Below are 25,526 nucleotides of genomic sequence, written 5' to 3' on the forward strand. Positions count from 1 at the left end.
AGCACGGGCACAGGGATGTTTCCTCATCCCAGCTGGTGGTCAGTGACGGCTTAGTCTGGGGGGTGTCTGTAGCCCTGGTGGGTGGGAGGCATCCATCTGGTGTTCAGCCAGACTTTTCCTTACTTGGCCTGTTTGTTCCCTCTCCAGAGATTTCTGCTGACTTCAAGGATCAGTCGTCCCCAGCTGGGAAAGAGGCGCCCGTGGCCCCGGCGTGTTCCCCAGCGCCCAGCAGCCAGCACTCGTCGGAGCTGGCGGTGCCGGTGTCCCTGGCGCAGCCGGCGCTGCCGGGCCGCCTGGAGGACTTCCTGGAGAGCAGCACGGGCCTCCCGCTGCTGACGGCGGGCCACGACGGGCCGGAGCCCCTGTCCCTCATCGATGACCTCCACAGTGAGATGCTGAGCAGCTCGGCCATCCTGGACCACCCGCCTTCACCCATGGACACCTCGGAATTGCACTTTGCTCACGAGCCGTCTGGGGGCATAGCCCTGGATCTGGCTGAGGCTAACTTGGACAGCATGGACTGGCTGGAGCTGCCAGGGGGTTCTGTCATGAGCCTGGCTCCCCTGAGCACCACGGCTCCCAGCCTCTTTTCCACAGACTTTCTTGATGGACATGATCTGCAGCTGCACTGGGATTCTTGCTTGTAATTCTGTGAGCAGAGACTGAAGGGAACGGGAGTGGGAGGGCACAGGCATGCAGAGGGAAGAGGCCAGTCAACCAAAAAAAAAAGAAAAAGAAAGAGCTCCTAGTATTTGTACTCCTCCCCTAACAGTGTCCTTCCTGCGTGAGGCCAGCAGTGGGCCGGGCCAGGGCAGGGAGATCGGCTGCTGGGGTGGGGGGGCAAAGGGGCAGGAGGAGCTGTGGAGCTGGTGGCCTCCTGCCCACTCCACACAGCCTGGCCCAGCTGGGGTGAGGGCAGAGCTTGCAGCCCCTGTTCCTCCAGGCAGGAGCAATGGCAGCACATTGTTCCCTCACGTGGGACAGAGCATGACTGGGCTTGAGCTGTTTCCAGAAGCAGTGCTCTGCGCCTTCCTGGGATTGGCAGATAGAGGGGGTTGTGCTGCCCCAGCACGGTTGGTCTTAACGGTTGTGGAAATGGATTCTACCTCTGGAGCAGGACACAAAGGCGGGAGGGCTGGCTGGGGCCCAGAGCAGCTGCCCCCTGCACCACCTGCCATCTCTCAGGGGAGGGTCTGATCTGCCGCAGGGCTGGGAGGAGCTGGGCGGAACAGGCACCTTCTCTAAACGTAGCCAAAGGGAACCAGGGCTCCCCACCAACCTGCTAATGTCTAAGCTGGTTTCCCAAATATTGCTGAGCTTGGCAGAGGCCTGCCTGCTAGCTTCACTCACTTTGGGCTGCAAAACAGGTTTTTAAGGTGCTAAAATCAGGTCCTTATATGTTAAAACTGCTGTCAGGCACAGCCCATTGCCCCCAGCTCCCACGGCACTTGTGACATCCCAGGTGAGCAGGGCACTGAGCCTGGGCAGGGACCTGGGCAGTCAGCCTGGCGTGTCCTGGGGAGCGGGTGAGGGGCACAGCTGGCAATCAGTAACATATCATTGGGGGCCACGTGCAATCTGTCTCTGCCTTCACTGTGTTGGTGCCTCACTGTAACACGTGCCCCAGTGGAAAGCAGCAGCTGGGAATGGATGTTGGACCCCATAGGCAAGGAAGGGGAAGTGGGACTGCAAGAGTGGTGTTGAGTGGCACAGCACAGGTCCTGGCTCAGTGACTGTGAGGGCCCCTTGCCGGGGAGCAGCATGAAAGCAAGTATTGGGCAGCTGACCTCTGCTCCTCCCTCCCTCCAAAGTAAATGGCTGCTTACTTTGAGCTGGTGCCCTGTGTCCCCGTGGGGCCCCAGGCTGGTGCCTTGGGACAACTGCAGGCTGAGGAGTGGGTGTACAAGCGCCCAGGACCTCAGAGCCATGACAATGCTATTCCTTGGGCAGGGCTCTGTGGTGGAGCAGCAGGCCTGTGGCTCACTCTTATGCTGTTACTTTAGAATTCCTGTGTCAGTAACTCACAGCCACACTGAGCAGGTGGGACGTGGCTTATGTGGATGTGGCCACCTCGCCACAAGGCTGTCCCTGCTTTGGCCCTGAGCTGGGTCTAGGCTGCTCGTGCTGAGTGAGGTGGGGGAAGCTGTGGCTTCTGAAGTCATCCAGACTGAGGTACTGACCTGCTCAGGCAATGGAAGGATCAACTGCCATCCTTCTCAGTATCTCCTTCAGGATGCTGTTCCCACCTTTCCCCCACGGTGGGCTGCAGAGCTTCCTGCTGGGGAGGGGTAGCTGTGAGCCCCGTGCTTCTTCCCTGCAACTTTGGTACCTGGTCCTCTTCCCAAGGAGAGGCTGTGCCACAGGGGTGCTGGTACCTCTGCTCCATGGTGAGGCAGGTAAATGCCAACCCTGCACAATGTGCTCTCCCTCAGCCACTGAACTGGCAGCTGGGTAGGGTCATGCCTGTTTGCAGCTGGGAGATACTCCTGCTTTCCTGAGCCCTTTGCTTGTTAACTGCATGGGGAGCCACTTTCCTAATCATTAGCAGGGGGAGCCTGCTGGCAGCTTCCTTTCTTTCCCCTCCTCTCTCCTCTGGCCCTGAGCTGTAAGCAAGTTGGAGCCTCTTATCTGCCTCCCTCAGTGTCCGGGCTGGGGAGGACACCACTCCCCCCTCCCCACAGGCTTTCTATTCCTCAAACTACAGTGTCACATCCTAAAAATCAGAATAAAAGAGTCTGGTGAGCATCCCCTTTATCCTCCTGAGCCCTCCCTGAATTCTTCCCTGGCATAGCCCAGGTGCTCGCTGGGACCAGTGAGTACTTAGCAATCACCTTAAGGAGCTTTCACCTGCTCTGCCCAGCTGTGAGGGCAGGAGGCAGGAGTTTCTAAGGAGGAAAGTATGGGGGGAGTGGGAGGATCTCCGAGATGCTAGGGGCAAAATGTGAGGCTGCCTGTTTGTCAGACTCAAGCAAAATCAGGTTCTTCAGCCCATAGTTGCAGTAGCCCCCACAAAAACCAGCTGTGTGATTTCTTTGGTACAAATAATTACAATTCTACAGCTATTAAATAAAGAAGGAAATTATCAATAAAGTGCAATGAGTTCCTAGAGGAAGGTGGGAGACTCCAGCTGCAGTCCTGGCCTGACCTAGCCCTGGTTCCTTGCCCTGAGCCAGGTACTCCAGTGATTGGCAGAGAGATGCCAATGCCTGATAGCAGTGTAGCCCTTCCCAGAGATTGCTGGTGGAAGGCTGAGCTCCCTTTCACTTTCACCCATCCACCATCAGGTGTGAAACTGTAGGAATTTAATGACCCTGACTTTGCCCAACATACTTGCAGTGGCTGAAGAGCTTCAAGGAGCCCAGAGGATGCAGAACCATGAGCCTCATGTCCTGAGGAGCCCGGCTGACCTGTGGGAGCCCCTCTCCACAAGGGGCTTCTGCCAGGAGAGTGAGTGTGGGCAGAGGGGAAGGTGGTGCCTCAGCCCTGAAAACGTTAGAAAGTCTTTTCCCCAAGCAGTGCCCAGAGCAGGCTTGCCCAGTTCTCTGCTTTCTTACTATTATTTCTTTGAATAATAGTTCAATAGTTCTTTGTTGGAAGAGGTATTCCCCTGGACATACATTTTTGCACCCATTGGGAAAAACAAAGTCTGATGTTCTGCCTCTACCTTGAATGTAATCCTGAATCTTTCTGCTGTAACCACTACTTGTTTGTAATGTGTATTTGACTAGCACGCACTCTCCCTTCCACTATGCAGCCACTGGCGAGGGGCGATCAGCACCATCACAGTCGGATGGTGCTGGGGCATCGGATCCACAGCGAGTATTCAACTGGAAAAGGATAAAAGTGACAAGTTAATGGGGGAGAGAATGGATCTTTAAATTGAATTATTTTTTCAGTTACAAATATTTGAAGAAAAAAAATCCATTTTATTAAAAAAATTCCAAACAGCCATGTTCTCAAAAACTTCTCTGCTGTGCTGGTGGGAGGGCTTGGGGCCATTCTGCCTTTTTCAGCTAAGGGTGGATGATCCCTCTGTGTCTTTCTCAAACCTGAAAAAAGCAGTGGTGGTGGCTCATCCTTCTCAATTGCAGGGAGATTCCCTCAGTGTATGGAAATTACCTATCCTGCAACCAGAGGCAGGTTTTACCAGGGACAGCTATTTGTCTCCCCCAGCCCAGCAGGCTGGTCTGGACTGCAGGTGATGGTGAGGTGACACTGCCCCTTCTGCAGCCACATTCCAAAGGAATTACCTTCACTGAAGACACTCACTTTCAAATCAGAATATATGCTGCAACTTACACCCTCCCACAAGCTTGGACTTCTAAGCACAGTTCTCCCAAGGGCCTGTGCCCTGTTACTGTCCTGCTTTGCAGCTCAGCCTACACCTGCTTTGTCCAGAGACGCTTCTGGTACAGACAACACTGCTGTCCCCACCACCCAGCCCTGCTTTCTGCTAGCCCCTCTGCCTTTCCTAAGGGTCCTCCCTCTGCAGTGTCTCTGCAACCCGTAGTTTTCAGTATTTCTGGCTTTTCTGAGGCTCTGCTGGTGGCACAGAGGCGAGGCAGGGCTGCCACTGCTGGCAGCACAACTGGCTCTGCCCTAGCTGCTGCCTGACCTTGTGGGCTGCTCCAATGCAGGGAGCTCCCTCAGTGCCAGCACAGAAATGGGATCACCATTGTCAAATGGCAGAAAGGAAAAATTAAACCAAGTCCTGACCCTGTCAAAAAAACCCCACAAAGCCCAGCACTCTCCCAAGACGCAGTTTTTATTTACAAACCCACCAAATAAAGTAAGAATCTAGTGTCATCCCATCAGTAGTTTGTGCTCACAGACAAGCGCTTTCAGTAGAAAGTCACAGACTCCATATCCAGAGCCACCACCACAAAGCAGCAATTCTCCACTCCTGACCCACGTCCCCGATGCCATCACAGGGCGAGGAGGACGAGTAGGTCTCCCTGAGCCAGCTCCAACCTAAACCTTGTCCTGAGCTACAACGGTGCCAAAATATACATGTTCCTGGAGGAAATTTACAGCTTTTTGGTTAACAGTAAAAATCATCTAAAACGACAGCACGAAACACTCTTGTTTGGAGGAAGGTGGTTTTTGTCTGCTCCCAGAGTAGACAATGACCATCTCCTAAGGCTGTTACAGTGGTAACAGGCTGGTAAATTTGGGCGACTCCTGTCAACACCCCACACCAGTGCCAGGGAGGTGGGATGAAACTGATGCCAGTTCCCCCTTCTTAGCTCCAAGTCAAAGGAACTCTGCTGTGTCCCCCAGCAGAGGGGAGCCCTTGGCTGCCATGGGGAAGGGATGTGCTCTCCCTGCTGCTGTACAGAGTGAGTCTCTCACAGCCCAATTCCACATGGCACCAGCTCTCATGGATCAAAGCCACCCCAAAAGGGCCATCTCTCTCCCACAGCTCCAGCCACAGACACGCTCACATCCCCACACGTGACTGCTGGCCCATGGGGCAGGGCACAATGGCTCCAGCCAGGCTGCTCCCCTGGGCACTGGTGGGGAGGCAGGGCTGAGGAAAGCAGGAGATAGGGGTGGCAGAGATGTGGAAAGCTGGAAGGGGGCACTTGCTTTTAGTAGCCAGAACACACTTGTCCCTTTGCAGCGTCACCCTCAACCATCAGCCCCCTCGGGTCTGCAGCTCAGCCTCCTGGCACTGCTCCATCTGTGCCAGGAGGTTTGGCAGCCCCCGGGGGGATTTTGTCACAGATACAAGTGGGTGGGGTGGGGAAGGGCAGGGCATGAGACATGAGGGGGTGGGAAGAGATGAGTGTGGCCATCGAGAAGGTCCCCAGGATGGGGCGGGGCAGGGGTCACCCATCTATGTCCCAGCTGAAGAGATGGTGCTTCACAAGCATGTCCTGCACCCCTTCCTTCAGTGGCTTCTTCTCCTTCTCCTGCAGGATGACACAGAGACTCAGGTCAGTGCACCACACCCAGAAAAGGACAGCAAAGGAGAGGTTGTGTCTGCGGGCAGAGCCTGAGCATAGCGAGGCTCTGGCACCCAGAGCAGCCTCCTGCACTTCCCACCTTTGCACAGCTGGCACAGGGAGAGGCTTTTGGTTTGGAGAGCATCAGGGAAAGGGAACCTGACACTTCCCTCTGCCAAGCTGGGCAGGGCAGGCAGCCCCCTCTGCCACCACTGCCCCACAGCTCCTGCTGCAGCTGCTGGAAAGCAGCCCCATCCACAGCCTCTGGAGCTGGCAGATGATGGGCTGAAGCACAAAGCTGGGAGAGGGAGGCAGTAAGTGAAGCCCCTGGTGAGTGAAAGAATGAGAGATGCCACCTACTCACCTCCCTCTTTATTGGCAGCTCCCAGTCCTGAGAGAGGCTGAAAGCAAATTTGCCCAGGACTCTGCAACAAAACCAGAAGAGTGATGTTAAAACGGACCTCCCAGATCACACTCAAAGCCTTTGCCCACAGCTGCTGCCCCAGGCACACAAACACACAAATACACTGTCTCCCCAGCTTCTCCTGGCATGCCACTAAGCTTACAAGGGTGAAATTCCTTGTTTGATGGTGTTGAAAAGACAGCAGCAGTCACTCATTCCCTCTTTGCTGGGCTTCACATCCTCCCAGGCCAGGCTGGAAGAAGGAGCCTGAAGATGTGACTCAAGTGCAGCCCCTACAGAGCCTGTGCAGCAGCACAGGGAGGCAGGGGCAGCCCCGGCTCTGGGGGACTGCAGACATGCCTGGCTGGGGGCTGCACAATTGCAGCTGGCAATGGCAGATGGCAGGCTCCTCTCCAGAAAGCAGAGCCCTTCCTGCAGCACCTCAGAGCTCTGCAGCCCCCTCCCTCTCCCTGGAGCAAGAGAAGTGCCCTGCAGCAGCAGTGCTCAGAGGGCACTCCCTTGCTGGCTGGGAGAAGCAGGAGGTAAGACATGAACCAGTCCCACTCGGTCCTTTGGCTGTGCCCAACTGGCACTGTCCCCATGCTGTGGGACACGGCAGCCCAGAGGTGGCAGGAACCCCCTCCCATTCAGCAGCAGGCTGAGAATGCCCTGAAGGGTGCACACACGGGGCTGCTCTGGCTACAGATGCTCTCACTGGGGCCTGAGGCAAGTGGGTGGTGCACACAAAAGGCAGCTTCCACTGAAGGACAGCAGGAACCAGGCTGGAGCAGTGGTGATAGCAGGGGATTTGCCTTCCAGCTCCCTGGGACTTCACCTGGCTTTGGAAAGTGCAGGAGGGCCAGGAGCATTGATGCCCAGAGCCCCAGAGATGTGTGCCCTGGGCTCCAAGTGACTGCCTTGTGCAAGCTCAGGCACTAAAGCTGCTTTCAGCCCTCTCACCTAACCAGGGAGTCAGTGGGTGACTGACTCCTTCCCAGCCAATGACTGTCCAATTGGCTCCCTAGGATACTCCCTGCTCCCTGCTTGGACTTGGAGTGCCTGGCAAAGGACATGGAGAACAGTGGGGTTGAAAAGGCAGACTCTCCACCAGAGTAGGTGTAAAGCAGGAGGCAGGCAAAGGCTGCCTGCTGGTCACAACAGGACCCCAGGAGCCAAGCTCTGGTCTCAGATCAGGCAGGCACAGTGCCTCACAAAGAACTGCCCAGAGATTCCCTGCTGCCTCAGCACAGCAGGAAATCTCTATGGCTGGGATGTCTGGGCAGCCCACGCTGCAACTACTGAAGAGGGCCCAAACCCAGCTGTAGTGAGGGCCACCTCCTGCACAGGAGGGGGAAATCTATTCCAGACACTGGCATGGGGACATGCCATGGGGACACTCACCTCAGCTCACATTTGATCTGTACCCAGCCAGGGCTGCGCAGGAATGACCAGGGATGGAACCACTTCTCCACGGTCTGCAGGCTTGAGCACAGCACCTCCAGCCACAAATGCAGCACCTGCTCGCTGCAACAATGGGGTATAGGCTTGTTATTCAGCTGCAGCCAGGGAAAGAAACCCCATCCCTCTGGGCTAGTCTGTTTTCAGCCCTAGCCTTGACCCCCATCCCCAGTCCTGTGGGAACAGGATAACCCCATAAACTCATGTGAGCCACCCCATACAGGAGCTCCTTCTTCCAGCAAGGAATCAGGCCAGCACAACACACAAGGAACAAGTCTCTCCCAGTGGCTGCAGTGAGAGGGGGAAAAAACGATGCTGTGGCCTAAGACTGAAACCACTGCTGTCCTTAAGCCCACTCTGTCCCTTCCCAAGCTCTTTGCAGCCAAAATGCTGAGGGCACCAGGATCAGATGACTCACTTGAGTCCAACACAGATCAGAGAACGAAGCTTCACATCCATCTGTGCATGTGCAGCATCGTGTGTCATGTTCACAGCCTGAACCGCCTGCAGGGAGGGAAGGTGTGGTTACTGCTGGGCAGCCACTTCAGCAACACAGCCAAATGCTGCCCACCCCCACCAGTGCCCCCTGCTACCACCAGAGGGGCTAAGAGAAGGTCTGGGAGACTCTGGAGCATCTCCCTCCAACAGTCTCCACAGGAAACATCCCCAGAGTAGGAGCTGGGCTCTGGCTGGGCTTGGGGCAGCACTCACCCGGTAAAGCAGCTCCTCTGGAGTGAGGACTTTGCCATCTTCATCCAGCCTGTAAAGATCACAGCAGAGACCCAGCTAGCTCTGGTCACCCTGAGCACATGCAGGCCTTTCCTGCTTCATACCCCAACAGCTCATGCTACTGCTGAGCCCAGGGGTGCCCCGCAGCCATGAGAGCCAGATACAGACCCAGAATCAAACACAGGGGCCCAGGGGAGAGGACAAGAGCCACTGCCAGCCCAGGTCAGCACAGGCACAGCCTGCTGACACACAGCCACAGGAGAATGGGGCAGACCACGAGCCTTGCCAAGGTGCACAGCAGCATCAGTTTGATGAGCATGGAGGAGCAGGGCACAGACCTGTAAGTCTTGCAGAGCACAAGGCGAGAATACACGGAGTCAAAGTCGCGTTCCACTTCCCGGCTTGCAGCCTGGAGGGGCAGAGGGACACTCAGCACACCTGCCCTAAACCCACCACCTCAACCCGCTGGCAGCACTGCCCCATGAAAGAACTGGGACATCTCACCTCTTCAATGAACAGCCAAGGGTGGCAGGCACCCCCCAGCAGAGATGGCTTCTTCAATCCATGTTCAAATATGGACTTCAAGGCTGGACAGAGTGTGCCTCGCACCAAGTCTGTCACTCCCTCTGTGACAGAGTCATCTCCAGCGATGGAGTACTGAGGAACAGGGAGAGCCAGCTCTCAGGGGGCAGAGCATGGAGGTGACCCACTCACTTACACCTCTGCACAGACCAATTCCACACCCAGGTGCCTGCCAGAACCCCCTCCCTGCCTCTACCTGTCATGCTCTTGCATAAGGCCCCATGTTCTGTGCTACTGCAGGGGATCTCCTGAGACCTTTGTGTTCAGGTGGTGCCCAGGGAACCCCACAAGTGACCCCAGCACCAGCCTGGCAGCATTCAGCACCCAGGAATGTGATGGTGTGATGCTGACTGAGCTAAGGTGTGGAGAGGGACTTGCACTGAGGTCTCTGGGACTCCGTAGGCTGCTCAAAGTCAAGACAAACAGAACCAAATAGGAATTTCCAGGTCAGGGGGAACACCACTTTGAGGTGTCACCCTGACAGTCTCCTAACACCCCCATAAGTGAGATCCTCTCTGTTTCCACAGTTAGGAGCAGAAACCCTCAGCAGTGCAGGACATTTCTGTGCACAGAGAGGTGATCTGCATCTAAGGAGCCCTGAGAGAGAGGGAAGGAAGTGATAGGTCAATACTGACATCTCTCTGGGGGCTTGGGTCAGCCTTTCAGCTCTTCCTCACTCCCCAGATGCTGAGAAGAGAGAGAACCAGGCCTTCTCCACTTCCCCTGAACACTGCTGAGGTCAACAGCTGCTGATGTTTATCTCATGCACACTACCTGAATCTTGAGGACATATTGAAGTATCTGCTATAGATAAGTGCCATCCTATCACTGCCAGCTGTAAGAGGAACTAAGACAGATTGTCCCCTTGGGCACAACTGCTTGGGAAGAATTTACTGTCATGGTCACAAAGCATGAGCAGGATCCATAGGTACAGCCTCAAAGGATTAAAAGAACACAGGCAGCTGGGAGCAGACAGAAACACTGCCCTGCTTCCTCATCTCTAGGGTCCTTGCAAGCCCAGGCATCTCACACAGGTGCCTTGGCAGCCCTCTGGGGCCCTCACTCTCCACTTGGTCAGCGTGAGGAATTTGGGTAAACAGGTTTAGGAAGATAAGCTGCCTGATCACATCACAAAGCACTCAGAGGCCAGAGAAAGCAAACAGACTGAAAGAGGGAAATCTATGGCTCTTTTCAACTGTGTTTTTTGAGTTATGACATAACCCTTTTTTTAAATGTAAAGTTTTTTGTAATTGTGGGGTTTTTAAGTACCTCTTTACTCCGCTCATCCAAGATTTCCACAAATTTTGCAGGAAACCAACCTACAAAGAGTGAACAAAGAGATGAGCCTGACAAAGACACTGAGAAATCCTTACACAAAGCCCAGTGGGAGCTGAGAAAAAAATCAGAGTTCATAGGGCCTACCACCAAAGAAGGAAGCAAGCTGCGTCAAAAATCACAATAACTAAGGCAGCTGCACAAGAAAGCCACTTGCAGGACACTGCCCACATGCAGCAGTGGTGACATGCACCCAACCACCCCAAGTGCCCAGGTCACTGCTGCATGACTGCTCTCATATGTTTCCTTTGCCCCTGGCAGATACTCTGGGGACCTGGCACAGCCTTTGGTGCTGTTGTAGCTGTTGTAGATGAATGAATGCTCTGCATCCGGCCCCACTCTCCCCAGTGCAACCCATCCTGTGCTCACCTCTCAGTCCATTCAGCTCTCCCACCCAACAGTGCTCATCCTTCTGGGAAATGATCTGAAAAAGAGGGAGTGGAAAATACCAGTTGAAGAGGCTGCAGTGGCAGGAGGGGTACAGCGGTCTGACTGTGTGTCCACAATGAGGAACTGTTTTGTTCTCAACTGGTTTGCCAATGTTCTCTTCTCACACAGCCCAGGGCCTTCAAGGGCACAAAGCTACTGCAAACATCCTCTTCTCCCCAGTTTTAGATGGGATGCTCACAGTTAAATACAAATGGATGCTTTTACAATTTGGTGTGCAGTGTTAAACTGGGACTTGGGTTGGACCAAATCCACCTTTTGCACAGCTATACAGCAGCTAGGAAAGGGACTTTGTGGTGGCAGCCAGAATGACCCACAGGACAACACTCACAGGAACACACTGCCTCATTCCCAGGCAGCCCCTAGGAGCACCAGATGCCTCTCCTGGGCTCCGAGCTCATCTCCTCCCTCCTTTCCCTGCAGGAGAGGTAGCAGAGCATCCCAAACAAGCTGGCTGTGCCTGTGCCCAGGCTGACACACCGTGATGATGTCGTTCTTGCGGAAGCCCAGCTCGTCGTCGTCGTGGCGCTCAAAATCCAGCAGCGCCTTGGCTCGGCGGCGCCGGTTGCGCGAACACGCCACGTAGTTCTCGTGGTCCTGCTGGTGGCTCTCCATGCTGTAGTCTGGGGTCAGATCCTAGCAGGCACACACAGGAGAGCAGAGAGGAATCAAAGCCCACAGGTGACTCCCAACTGTCTGCCAAAGCTTGCCTCCCCCTGTTCCCAATCCTTTTCCAGCTCCTAGACAGCAGACAACCGCTCAGCACAGCCCTCCACCACAGATGGATTAAGCAAGCCTCACCCTCCAGCCATTACACCTGGCATGTTCTTTCTCAAGCCCACATTTCAAGAGCATTCGAATGGCCCTGTCGTGTGTTGAACACTCAAACCCCATGCCTGGAGCACACAGCAGTGCAGATCCAGCTCTTTCCACTCACAATTATGCAGTTCTTGGGATCCACACACTGGAAGTGCCGTGCCACCTGGAGAATGGCCTCACGCAGGTCAGCCACCAGCTCTGTCTGCTTGATGTTCTTGGCTTTCAGTGCCTCCAGATCATCATCCCCTGGTGGAGCCCATGCAGCCAGAGGGAAGACAAGGGAAGTAAAGCAAGTACATGGTATTAATTTTTTGTTACTGTTAGAAATTACTGGTTCTGAAGAAACCAAAAAAGCCTAACATCAGAAGTACCTAAACTAAGGCAGGCACTTACACCCAATCTATTCAATAATGTGAATAGTACATACCAATTTGACTGCATCAAATTTTAAGGAGATGATACTTCAAACTGCATATGGAACTGGAATATGTCATCTTTGATCTGTCTGGGAAACTCAGCATACCAAGGTACTACTTTAGAGAAGTGTCTATAATATACAGTCAGCTGAAAGGTGGGACACAAGACTGGGGAACTTGCAATAATTCCCTTCAACTGAAATGCTCTTGAATCTGAATCAGGTTTTGGTTGAATTACTTCTGATATTTGTATAACTCACAGGCTGAGAGCACATTCTCCACCGAGTCTTGGAAAAGATCTGAAAAACCAAGACAGCCCACTTTCCTGTGCCAGTCATGAAGCCAGAGCCACAAGAGACCTCAAACTCCTTAAGAGCCAGACTTCAAATGTTTGGGCTGTACCGAAATGGTCATGAGCCCAAAGTAAAAGTTACCAAAGCATCTTTTAACTATCACTAATCCCCCCAGGAGTTTTGACAGCCGATGTCTATTACCTTATGCAGAAAGATACCTGATGAGATGGATTCTTTAGACAGTTAATGTATCTAAATGCCTTAAACACTGGGTATATGATGTTTGGAAACAATGAAACATTTGCTTATTTTTCTAAAAAAATCATTTTGTATTAAATCCAAAGTGCACTTTCATATATCTATTGCTCCCTCTATAATATACTGAAGATGTGGTAGCTTGATTAACAAAATTAACATTTAAACTGATATATTTTTTCACTGATTTCCAATGTTTGTAACACAGCTTTTATTCAGGAGACAAGTAAATCATTGGCTAGCAAATTAGTACTCTGCTTACCTTCCAGCAGCATTATAGAAAACCATATGAATAAAGCATGGCCTGAGCTACAGCTGCTGCAACAGCTATATACACATTAAGCTTCTGCAAATCGAAAACTGATTAAGAGTATCTCTTAATCATGTGAGCCTAATTAAAAAGACCCAAACTTTAGAAACATAAATAAAAGTACAAAATTAGGTATAAAATTATTTTTATAATTGTTTTCTATTTGCTACATTAAATTATTAGAGAGACATCAGATACACAGAGCTTAAGAGAAAATTGAACTTTGCTTCTGAACTAGAAAAATTGTGGGGCACAGTTACTCCCAGTCCAAGCAATAAAAAAATAACAAAATCTCCTCCTCTGTATCCAGGGGTAGGTACAGAGCATGCCAGAACTCTCACTATTCAGAGATGCAGAGACTGAAAATAGATAGGTGAGCACACAGACATCGGGGGTTCCCAGAAATTTCATGCTGCTAAAATAAAACAAGACTAGAGAAGAAACCAAACCACAGCTACACTAGCTCTGTGGGCTGCTCTCATTTACATAGACCATTGATTCTTTCTGTCATCTCTCAGTCCCATCTGGCCAAAACACCGTGCTCTTCTCTCTGTACTCAGATCAATCCTAGCCAAACATGAGCAGGAAATGTGGGGATCAAGTCCCACACTCTCCCACCTTAGAGTGGGCATGGTACAGAGGAAAGCAGCTGGCGTGTCTTCCAGACTCACCTCACTGCACTCAACATGCTCACTTTCAAACTTCAACACCCACATTTCAAACAGGAAACCACACTGCATGATCAACCACATGTGAGCAGGCTCTACTCTGAGTCTGCAAAGACTGACGAGCTGCACAGCTCTGCACAGCAGGAGCTCTTCTGCATTCCCTTGCTGCAATGCCCACACAACAGGAAAACACCTCTTGCACGTTCTGCTCTCCACCAAATAATCTTCCATTATTTCTTTCTCTTCCTGCATTGTAAATCTGGTTCAACTCTTTGAATCTCAACTACACAAAGCCCTGACCAACCTGATCTAGCATGAGCAAGAGTCTGCTTTAAGCAGGAGACTTTGGAATACAGACACTGAGAGGTCTCTTCTAAACAGTGCTCCTGTGATTCTATGACTCCTGCCCAAGTTACTACACATCTGAATTCACTCTAAGGAAGAAGAATTAAGCTCTGGGTAAGCTCTCCTTCCTTCCCAGATGATGGCTAAGTACCAGTTTTACACAGTAACTATCACAGGCAGCAGACTTTAAATTTAGGATTGATTGTCAGTTCCTGGTAGAGGGTGAATTTATCACATACAAGCTTTCCTTCCTCTCACTTGGGCTGAATTTTTCCATTGTGGTCAACTGCTGCAGGAGGACAACTTCTCAGTTTTAACCAACATTTTAAATACTAAGAATAATGTTAGGTAAAACACATGATGGTCATTGTACAGAAGCCCCACTAAAATGATAAAACCCTATCAATTATCTCTGTTCTACCACTGATATATTTTGAAGCTTGAACTTAAATTTTATCTTTGTGCAAGTGCATAACTCACTATCACCTCCATAAAAATACTCAAACTGTCAAGGACAGAGACACAAGATAGGTACATGCGGCAGCCAAGCTCCCTGCCAGTTCAGTCTGTACCAACTATATGATAACATTACATACAAAAGCTCTGAGTTTAGATTGCACAAGCAACTTTCCTGCATTTCTTCACTTCTGCATGCTTGACTTTACAGAATCATGGGTATTCCACCATAATTTTTCAATGTAATGCTCTATGTGCTTGTAGGAAACCCGTGACAATATATCAGCTTCCTGGAGAACATCAGAAAAGCTCCTCTCTGGAAAGACCAGTAAAGCCCATTTTTAGATTTATTCAGGCCATTTCAACAACAACAGGAACACTGTTTGAGCCCTGCAAATTCAGTATGTTGTCTTCTTCCGGAAAAACAATTCCTGTGGAGACATGTGGCAATTTCAAGAAGGCTAGCCAATTTCAAGTAAGGTGATGACACTGAGACTTACAGCAGAAAGGGCTCTTATGGAGTCAAGAAATAAGTTACTCTTAACACCCTGCAAAAGCTATTCTGACTGTGCCCTTTCTGGACATATGTTGGCTTGGCTCATAAGTGAAGAAAATTAAGAGTCAAAAGCAAGACTTTCCCTTGTTGTTGAAGTAACAACATCAAACTCTCAATAAGTAAGGAAAACATAATGATGCTTTCATTTATAATTTTGATGGGTGACACACTAGACATCCTGCCCTGTCTCACATCTTCAGAGATGTTCCTGAACTGAGCAGAGTAAGATCAGAGTACCACATCCAGCCTGCGGACTGCATAAGGTCTGCCAGAAAATGTGTTTGACCTGTTGGTCAGTGCAAGAAGGACATTACAGCTGGGCTGAGCTGCACCTCCCGTGGTCCACTATTCATGGACTGTCTAACCTAAAATTTACTTTCTGAGCTCAGATCTGGGGGAATCCATAAAATCAGAGGATTTTGGGAAAGCTGCAAAAGGCAGGCCTCTGAGACAGCAGAACTGTGATTGGAGATAAGCAGTAGCCTTGGGATAGATCAGCAGAAAAATTATGTAAAATGTAGAAAAGTAAGGACAAAGAACAATGGTCTGTGTATTAACGCTTGTCTAGAATAACTCCTTCAGCTACAGAAAAGTTTATCTAGCAAGATATTAGGAAGTTTTAAGCTTAATAATGGAGCTCTGTGCATTGTGTTTTAAGGCTTACAAGCAGGTATTGTATTCAAAATAAGCAGGCATTGTTTTAACCAAAGGTACTTGTGCTTCTAGTAGTTAGATAGGACTACTATCAATATGCTTTTGCTTCGTGTGATTGGTCAAAAAACTTATAAAGTAAGTTGTAACATTAAGTTCTTGGTCTGCTGCCTGGGATGTGAGCTGATGGCATCTTCCCATTGTCATAATCATGTAACGAGACTGATGCTGAAAAATAAAACAGCTCAAAGCACGTTACACAGCAGTCCCGTCCTGTTTGTGATTTGTACGTAGACCCCCAGCCAGCAGTAAGATCAAAGAAATCAAGTAGTAAACTGCACTTCTTCCCTCTCACCCTTCAGTTCTGACTCCCTTCTCTCCAATCCCTCTGTCCCGATGTTTCCCTGCTTTGCCTGCTCCCCTCCTTCCTAAGCTGCTCTAGCCACCAACCACACACGAAAGGCACAGGACTGCCCTTACCGAAAAGCAGAGAGGTGATGCCGGATTTCCTGCGCTGAGTCCTGCGCCGCACAATCTGTGGGAGAGGCAACAGAGAACAAAGTGCACACATCAGGACAGATTCCAGAAATAAAATAAAGCAACTCTCCACACCAGTCAGCTCTGGGCAAGGGGTCCTGACAGCTACCACTAGAAGGGGCAGGCCAGTGAACAGGCATTTTTGGACAGGAGCTGTTCTAGTCCTAATGCATTGAATCAGCTTTACTGCTCCATCTGCTCCATGTTCAACAGGTTATTTATACCTTAATTATTACAAAAGCATAATTGAAGTTCAAGAATCAACCATGATCCGTGTAAATAATTTTAACTCTAATTCTATTTGTTGCAAAAAGCAGCTCCACATGTGATTGCATATAAATTTCTAAGTGGATGGGTATTACATTTTAGAATTGCCTGAGTGTGTTGTCTGCAACTGGAGATTTTAGTCTAAGATTAAACGCTGCTGCGTTTTTAATTTGGCCCCTCAAAAGCAGCTGCTGCTGTTTTTTGACTCTACCTTCCAAGGTTATTTTAGTGTACCAGTTTCTTACTAATGGATTAAATTCAGTTCCTACTCTGTGTGCTTCAAGCAAATTCTGCCAAAAGCATATGTTGTTTCTTTTAGTTTTCATTAATGAAACGCATCACATTTCATCATCACTCTCATGAATGATAATTACAATCAGTGCTAATATCCCTTTCATCTGGGGATTTATCAACCAGGACAGAACTGGCAGCATGTAATTGGTATAGGACTTCCCAATACATTTTCTTCACTGGGTAACAATTATCCTGGAACCAAAAATCCTCTCAAACAGGAGGACCTCCTTCTCCCAAACCGCAAATGGGTGGGAATCTGTAAGGCATGGCAAAAAGGGACTCTGTGCACTCACTTTGGACAGGTTGTTGACAGTGGAGCTGGAGTTGAGCAGCTGCCCCTGCTCAGCGATGAGGTAGGCCAGGTGTTTGCGGCGCTGGGTCTCCACGGCCACGTCGGTCAGTGAGCCCGCCACGCGCATGGCCTCCCGCAGCAGCACATCCGCGTCCTCGATCTGGCTCGGGATGTCTGACAGCGTGTTGAAGATCGAGGCAGAGTTCTCGGACTGGATCAGCTCATCCTCCTGCAACAACACAGACATTTTTACCTCATGGAGGGGTGAGCATGACAACTGTGCTCCTGAGGCTGCTAGATGCAGTTTTACATTCCCAGTGTACAGACTGGGCAGGTAAAACTAGAAAATTCCATTAAAAAACCTAACAGGAAAAGTCCTGGTTACTTTTGAGAGGGGAACAGCATCTTCTACTGCTCTACTGCACTCTCCTCCAAGAACTCTAGCTGGTATTTTTGTGAATCACAGCATTCACCATTGAAATGAAATCAAATCGGCACAGAAAATCAAACTCAAACCTGTTCTGCACCAACCACTGGGACTAGTCACAGCAGGGATCTTGCTAGGGATAAGAGAATGGGAGCTGTACTCTAGAGCACCATGTCAAACTGTGCTCCACCTCGCCATCAGGATCACCCTTGCCCTTCACACAGCAAACTGAATACAAAATTGCTTTTCACATAGAAAAGGAAAAGATCAGGCCAGCCAAATCAAATGCAGTCATCTCTTAGAGCATTCAAGCAATACCATCCAAAACTTCCCAGATGATCACAACTTTGGCTTTCTCTTTCCTCCCAGATTGGGCAAAATCAACAGGTATTGATAGTTTTGGTTTAGATAAGATGGATCCTCAGGTTGGGATCTAGACTGATTAGAGGGTGGCAGCTGCAAGGTTTAATTATGTGGAAACAAATGAGGTATGTATGCACAGGAAACAGCAATCTCTAATTTCTGTGAAGTGCCTTAGAAGTTTTTCACAGCCTCCAGTTCTGAAGGCAGCAGGACATCATCTTCCCTAACACACTTCCAAACCCCCTACAGCAAGAGGATACAAAATCTTCTTGTCCCTAAACCTCAGAATTAAACACTGAAGTACAATAAAGGAGGGAAAGGAGTTGGGAATTACCTTCATACTTAGCATGCCCAAAGTGACTTGGAAGAGCACCAGAGAGCCCTCGTAGAAGAAGAGGTCCCAAATACGCAGCAGCAGCTTGATGTGGACAACACTAGCAAAAGAGGTGAGGAACCAGTGCAAGGTGATCAGGGAGAGCTCTGTGAACAGAGACATGGAAAGTAATCACAACAGAGGAAGTCAGTCAGCCAGTGAAGGTGGACTCTCCTAAGGCCTTTCCTCCATGCATTGCCTCCAGGGTCAGGAGGTTTGCTCCTCTCTCTGATGCTCCCCTTTGTGAAAAAAGAACAATGCTCTTTGTCTGCATGTCACCCTGACAAGAAATTTCTAGGGCACACTTTTACCAATGTCGTGCTCCTGCAGCAGCTTGTCCAGGCGGGGCAGGTACTGCACGATGAGCTGCCGCAGCACACGCTGGTCTGTCTGCACACCCATGAGGGTGGTGCTGAAGTAGGAGGCAGGAACCAATTCCTCAATGATAGCACACATCATCCAGAAGGCATCTTCCTCCTCCAAGAAGAGCAGCAGAGAGGCAGCCACCTAGGATTTTGAAGGAAGAAAAACTGCATGTTCTAAGAGGGAACTCTTACAGTAGAGAGTAGAGAAAAACTGCATGTTCTAAGAGTAGAACTCTTTCCCCACTTTCTCACGTGGAGAGATGGACCAGTATCTATGTGATGAAAATCTTCCTTCTGCAGGAGCTCTACTGCAGTCTCCACTGAAGGGATTTCTCCTCAGTATAATGACTGCCCCCTCCCCAACAGATGGAACAAAGTCTTCCGTATCTTTGGGTGTAGGGTGCTATTCTGCTCTCCCTTCCTTAGGAAAAGTCTTCCAGGTGGAAGGGGTTTCTCTTCATCTCACCTGGAGACCACAGTATCTGGCAGCACTACCTCAAATCATTCACGCTCTGGTGTAGCAGCCAGAGACAAACTGATTCCTATCACAAAGACACTCTGAAAGCAGATTACCATGCCAGTGCCCTGACAATATCCAATGTCTGGGTAGAGCCAGGCAAGTCCCCGTAGTATCCTGCGCAGCCGTGGCACCCCGATGCTGTTCATGTTGGAGAAGCAGGCGTTGCTGGGCATTGTGCGTAGCAAGTCCTTTTCAATCTGTCAGGCAGCCATAAACAAGGACAGAATCAGTTGGCAGCATCTGAAAAACGGCCTTCAGCTATCTGCACTTCCCCCTGCCCCCTGCCTCAGGGAACTCTGCCTCCCCACACACACCCATAAGTCCTCAGGCACCAAAGAAGATGTCCCTGTCCAAGCATCTGGGGTCAGTTTAACAGCCTTCAGTGACACGTAGGAAAATGCAAGTGCAGATAGTGGCTTGCCAAATCCCTAGAAATACTTGCCTAAACTCAGACCCTAGTTTCACCACTGACAATAGGAAACATTCACTAGCTGGGAATTACATCTGCTTGGATTTCAAGCACAGCTTCCCAACGAACGTATTCCAGAGAAAAACCAACAACCTGGCCAAATCCATGAGGTCAAAGGAAGAGGGAAAACATCCTTTAACAGTCTTTAATAGATGTTCACAAACTTTGTGTTCAAGGGAACAAAGACAGGCCCTGAAAGTGGCTGCCACAATCTCAACAGAGTTGCATCTGTCAGCCTTTCATCCTTCCCTTCTCTCAGTGACTGTGAGGATGTTTGATGAGATGCAACTGCAGCATTTTTCTTATCACGGCAGGGAGCTCCCGTGCCTTCAGCCTAGGCTGCAGTACAAGTTGGCAGTCACAAGATATCATAGCAATGATCCCCTGCTATGTAATAGTTAGCACTGACTCCATGATTGACAGAAGGCTGATCAATCTGTCATTATTAGGAAATGCATTGCTTTTATAGACAGTTATGATACACGTGTACTTGACTGGTCCTTTAATTAAAACATCATCACCATTGCCTAATTAGGAAACCACCCTTTGGTAAACCAATCTCCATAACATGTTCCACATGTTCACAACAACACGTGTAGCAAGTTAAGATAAGAATTGTTTCTCATTCTTTTCTCTGATCTTCTCACAGCCTTTTCCCAGAAAGGCCTGGGAAAGTTGTCTGTTGCTGTATGTGGCCAGAGAGTTGCTGCCACATTTTCTAAACCTTTTCCTGCTGTCCCCTGAAAGAGCAGAGGAAAATAATTGTTTTTCTAACAAAACAGAGGAGAAATATGCCCCACAGGATTAAGCTTTATTAGGATTTAACCACACATCCTCTCAACTGCCCCTGCTGCAGGTGTCAGGCAGACACCCCATCCTCCTCACACAGCAAATCTTGCCTTCTTCCCACTGAGCACTTGAAGGATCTCCTACCTGCTTGGCAGCAATGGTTTCATCATTAGAGCTGTTTTTCACGATATCTCGATAGGACATCTCTGAGTTCCTCTTCTTCTGCAAAGCCCCTGAAAGGCGCATCCACAGCTGTGGGGGACAGGGTGAACAGAGACAGAAGTCACTCAGCCACAGAAAGCCATAATCTGGCACCCTCTCAAGATTCCATGATCTCTCACTCCAGGCAGGAGCGCCCAGAACAGGCAGCACTCTCACCTGTGGCCTCATGCTATGTGGGATGCCGGCGAGCACCAGGGAGCGCAGCTTGTCTGAATGTGGCAGGGTGACCTCAATTTTGTCCCAGGTGAGGTCACCCACATCATGGTTGTGTGTGAATTCCAGATGAGCCTGCCACTTGAGCCTCTGCTGTGGCTCCTCTGTCAGTGGGACCCCCAGAAGCTTGCTGGAGTTTGGCTCAGCACCATCTGCTTCAGCAAAGGGAAAAGAATGGGAACAAGTGAGAGAGGGAACAGGAGAGGAAATGAACACACAGCAGGGTGGGGAATAGGATGGCCATCTGTAAAAAGCACATTCAAAACATTCATATCTTCCAGTCAGAGCATGGAAAGGCAAAGGTTGGCTTCTAACTGCCCATTCCATGCAGCAAATTTTATGGTCATAAGCAGAAGGCTTGAGACCTTGGGAACTAAAGAAGCTGTCAGCATGCTTCTAGTCTCTACTTACTCATGACTTAGACCACAGTGTGGCTGGAATTAAACAAGATCCTGGCAGCAGTCATCCTGCTGGGTTTTGTAAGGATCTGTAAATCAGGCTGACAAAAGCATAGCAAGCCTCAGAGCTGGAAAGCAGAAGCTATATGCTCATGGAAGTAATGAGGTGCAAAATGTTAACTTTGGGGATATTTAATCACCAAAAATGCTTTAATAAGGACACTTCCAAATTCACAATGCAAGAGCACCTTAACCTGAGGCTGGTTTCCTAAAATAGATACTTTAGCACAAGGACAGGTTTGACATAAGGCAGTCTGTCCTTTATCATATAATACATCCCAGCAACGTGCTCCAAATCTTTCTGCTGATTTTATAATGCACAGATGTTCTGGCCAAAAAAAAAAAATCACTGTGTTCTGTCCTCATCTTCAGGTCATTGCTTCAAAGAGGACCCTCTATGACTCAAGGTACTTCAGGGCAAACATGCAAACAACTTCTGCCCTTACATTATACAGCCTGAGCCCTGGGAATGACCCCGAGAACACATGAAACAATTCCTACATCTCCTACTTCTTTCTCTTCCTCTTTGCTAAGGCAGCCAGCTGCTGTACTTTAATCCTCAGCTTCAACAGCAATCCATGCCTCCTCCTATTTGGTTGTCTGCCTCCATAGCTTGCAGAAAAACTAGGATGTAGGTTTTTGCCCTACACTTTGCTGAGGTGGGCAGAACATAGCACCACTCTCCTTGGCCATGAGTTTTTCAGCAGACAGCACATTTCACTGTGCCTGCTATGAGCCCTTGCAATGCTACTGAACACAATGGAGATCCCACTGTGAACTGGGAAAGCTGCTCTTCTCCAGCATGCAGTTGCTAATGGAAATGGTAACTCCTCAACTTTTCTGCCTCTTCTCCAAGGCACAGCATAAGGTGATGGAAACGAGTGCTGCACAGTCTATGCTCTGAAGTTGATTACAAATGTCAGGATACAGAAACAGGTGGGTGGACAAGACTTAGCACAGGATGGTTGTAAAATCCTGCCACTCTTGAAAGCATGGGAAGGGCTGAACACCATGCAAGTGGGAGAGAGGGGACTGGTTTTACCTTCCTTGTCAACTCGGAAACCGAATTCATCATAGCGGAACTCCGGCTGCTCGACGGATTCTTCTTTCTGGGAGATGTGAGGAAGGAAAACAGACATTTTAAGCAATTTATCACTGAATAACCAAACAGAGACACATGGATATTGCCTCATCCCACCACTGCCCACTCTGTGCCCTTTGAGCAACTAGACCCCTTGCTCTTTAATTTTTAAAGCCTCCCACCACAATTCCCAGCTGAGGAGACGTTGCCTGCCATTCCCATTTTAACTTTTCAATTGAAAAAAACTACACAGATTTTCTCAGCAGGACTTGAGCTCAGCATCTTATCAAGATCAGAACTACTCACCTGGAGGTGAGCACAGCCCTCCTCATGGACTGAGGGATATACACACACCAGCTAAAGTGGCCTCTACGGCCTGCATCACTAATACACAGCTGTCCTTCCTGTTACCTCTGCACACACACTGCAAACTCAGCTCCCAGCACCACTGCATCTTCTGCCTGTTGCTCTCTAATTTCCTTTGAAAGGCAGCAGGCAAAACTGGGATTTGCACCTGTGATGCAAGTCCAAATTATAGGCAAAGAAAGTTAAGGTCCATGACCCAAATCTCAACCTTCCTCATCTGTGCTCATGGTTGGCATTGGGGCGTACTGGGGGATACAGACTGGATATTACCTCCAAGATTTTTTTAGGAGTAAATACCTACTGCTCTCTCCCCTTTCCTGCAAGCCTACCTGCACCTCCTGTGGGGACTCTTGCAAGCAACCAGGCAGCACCTAAGAAGCAAGAAGTGCTGCCCACATACCTCCAACAAAAAGCTTTAATCTGCTATCAGCAAACACTGTGGCTAAATTACAAAATTCCACAGCTGCTTCCTTCCTTCCTGCTCTACCCATCTGGTGACAAGCATTTCCTGCCATGCACAAGCCATCCAGAGTAGCTTGATGATGACAGAGGCTCCCTGAGGGTGTCAACATTTTTACAGTGGAGCAATAGTTGCAAAACAGCAGGGAAATAATTCACAGAAGTTTCTTTGTGCTCTGCAAGATCCTCTTGCAAAAGGATGCAACCACAAAACACGTGAAGTCCATAACCAAAGCACTGGAGGAAAAGTGCACCTCTCTCTCCTTTTCCCTGTGGCTTTCAGACACCACCAGAAACCACCAGGTTCCCTCTACTTTTGCAGAACCAGAGAACATCCTCACCCTGTCCCACACTGTACCTGTGTGTATTTTGCCAGGATCTCCTGAGGCCAAATGCTGGGTGTGAGTGCTGAGAAAGGACCCCCAGCAGAGGGAGTGTGACGGCCTAAACAGAAAGAGATCAACACATAGCAGTGAAAATCTGGAAGAACACCCTTGGAAGATACACACTCCTTACAGACTGTTCCAGCATGGGAAGGACTCACTCATCAGTTTGTTGCTACTGCTACTCTAAACATTGAGACAGCTCCCACTTCACCAGGGAAGCCAGTAATTTCAGATGTTTTTGTTCTTTTTTATTGAGCAAAAGAGGCAAAAGGGCCAAATGGAGTTATCTGTAAGAAAGCAATTCTTAGGGAAGAGAAATAGTTCCATGGCATCACATGATCACTCACCTGCTTGGAAAAGCTGTGAAATCAGCAACAAGCCAGGGGTATTATCACCAAATAAATATTATTTTGCAGAAGTAAATTCCTCCTATGGACCAGCACCAGCAGAACTCCAGAATTCCCTGAAACTGTCACTCAGGCACCAGAACGAAAAATCAGAGCCCTCAGAAAGATGCTCAACTGCTCCCTTTTTTCCCAATGGGCTGGGATACTGCCAGATCATGAATAGAGATGCAGCAATGAAAGTATGCCTGTAACCTCAGTATTTTGTGTTCAACACAAGCACCCTTGCAGTCTCAGGTAGAGTCCCAGTGAACAGCTTCCCTTGGAATACAAGCAGATATCAAGTGTTGCAACTGAAGCATTGCATTGTTTATTGAAGATAAACAATTGAAAGTCTTCTATTGTTCTATCAGCAAGACAAAGGTTTACTTGGCCTGGAAGCACAGTCTCCCCCAGGGTTATGTGCCCTGAAATAACCAGCTTGACCAGGAAGGTCTAGGAAAAAGTACAGGGTGGCAAAGCTGGCTTCTCTAAGAAGACCATCTAGTTTTGGCAAAGCTTCTATCTCAGAAGTGCACAACGGAACTCCAGTTATTCTTCAGCATTCTGCCTGTCCTACAGCTACCACTGTACAGCAAAAATCTCTCACAGTCATTGTGAGCCACTCTCTTTCGGGAAAGTGTTGGGGGGAGAACAGAATCAAGCAAATCTTCAGGAAAAATGGGGAAGGCAGAACACATTTCAACCTCCTTCTTCCTCTCTGTTCAATGTCTGAAAAAGCTTCTACATTGTAAAAGAAGGAACTGAGTTCACCCTGAGTGAAAATGCTCCTGGGTCACAAAGTTTCCTCTCTCTCAATCTGACCAGAAAGTATGTTCATGTAAAGAATGGCTCTTGGAACCAGAAACCTTTGTTATGAGGTTTCAGCTGAAGACAGAGCAAGGAAGGAAATGCGAGATACTGTGCCAATTTCTGTGTGCTCACCTGACATTGCACTAGGCAAGGCTGAGTGCCACAGGTGTCAGCAGAGCTGTCCACAGAGATGCTGTCCACAGAGCTGAGATGCTACACTCCTGTTATAAAAAGAAAAAAAGGGTGATGAGAAAATTCAATTAACATCTAAGAACATGGTGGAGGACTGAGAGACTCATCACATACAACTTCCTCATGTGAAAATTAAATTCCTTAGTATACAAGAAATAAATTCCAGATACTGGAATTTCCTTTTGGTTTCATACCTATTGACCAGCTAGAAAGAGCACACTGTCATTTGCCAAATTTCTTGTGGCAATAACAGCATCGCTGATTGAAAGAATGTCAAAAAAACAAGTCAGCTTTTAACAACTTTTCCATTGCATATTGTGAGTCCTTTGTTTAATGATGTAAACTAAGAAAATAGCCCACACATCATCATTCTCTGAAGACACTGACCATGGAGAAGGGACAGGAGTGGTGAAAAGGGTTTAAGGGGTAATCATTAGATGCTCTAAGTCCAAGAGAGACTTTAGGAGTAGCACCACAAAGCACAGGTGTAAAGTGTGTAGGGCTACAAAATACAAGTCTCTGAGGCCTGTGGATAAGAACAAGACACTATCAAGTACCTCTGCAATGAGTCACAAACCAGGCTCCT

General features: G+C 49.2%; 2 protein-coding genes across 2 annotated transcripts in view; one reads left to right on the forward strand and one right to left on the reverse strand.

The window, feature by feature from the left end:
- The window catches only part of MRTFA (myocardin related transcription factor A), a 106,048-nt gene extending 102,600 nt beyond the window's left edge, over nucleotides 1-3,448 (forward strand). Inside the window, exon 20 of the mRNA XM_054279770.1 lies at nucleotides 148-3,448. Within this exon, the coding sequence (XP_054135745.1) occupies nucleotides 148-647 (500 nt within the window). The 3' untranslated portion in view covers nucleotides 648-3,448. The remainder of the gene's footprint in view (nucleotides 1-147) is intronic.
- A 10-nt stretch (nucleotides 3,449-3,458) lies between these two features.
- SGSM3 (small G protein signaling modulator 3) lies at nucleotides 3,459-24,953 on the reverse strand. Its single transcript, XM_054273012.1, has 21 exons — nucleotides 24,881-24,953; nucleotides 23,525-23,610; nucleotides 22,303-22,369; nucleotides 20,746-20,954; nucleotides 20,512-20,619; nucleotides 19,163-19,306; nucleotides 18,536-18,731; nucleotides 18,186-18,331; nucleotides 17,063-17,290; nucleotides 16,152-16,206; nucleotides 11,840-11,967; nucleotides 11,383-11,538; nucleotides 10,825-10,879; nucleotides 10,390-10,439; nucleotides 9,043-9,195; nucleotides 8,877-8,947; nucleotides 8,521-8,569; nucleotides 8,228-8,313; nucleotides 7,753-7,875; nucleotides 6,313-6,373; nucleotides 3,459-5,915 (listed from the first exon to the last, which is right to left on the reverse strand). The coding sequence occupies exons 1-21, from the start codon at nucleotides 24,885-24,887 to the stop codon at nucleotides 5,832-5,834; spliced, it is 2,262 nt and encodes a 753-aa protein (XP_054128987.1). The 5' UTR covers nucleotides 24,888-24,953; the 3' UTR covers nucleotides 3,459-5,831.
- Nucleotides 24,954-25,526: the final 573 nt, after the last annotated feature.

This window comes from Melozone crissalis, unplaced genomic scaffold (genome assembly GCF_028551555.1).
Source record: "Melozone crissalis strain CALT ecotype California unplaced genomic scaffold, PUWL_Pcris_2 ptg000004l_1, whole genome shotgun sequence".
NCBI classification, from domain to species: domain Eukaryota; kingdom Metazoa; phylum Chordata; class Aves; order Passeriformes; family Passerellidae; genus Melozone; species Melozone crissalis.

Bases quoted from the DNA above. Each gene is read 5' to 3' on its own strand.
- SGSM3 (XM_054273012.1), bottom strand. The intron at 8,570-8,876 runs GTCTGTGCCCTG...TGATCTTTACAG, and splicing joins GTGCTCTGCAAGACTTACAG to GCTGGATGAAGATGGCAAAG. The intron at 6,374-7,752 runs GTGAGTGTCCCC...GTTTTGTTGCAG, and splicing joins CAGATCAAATGTGAGCTGAG to AGTCCTGGGCAAATTTGCTT.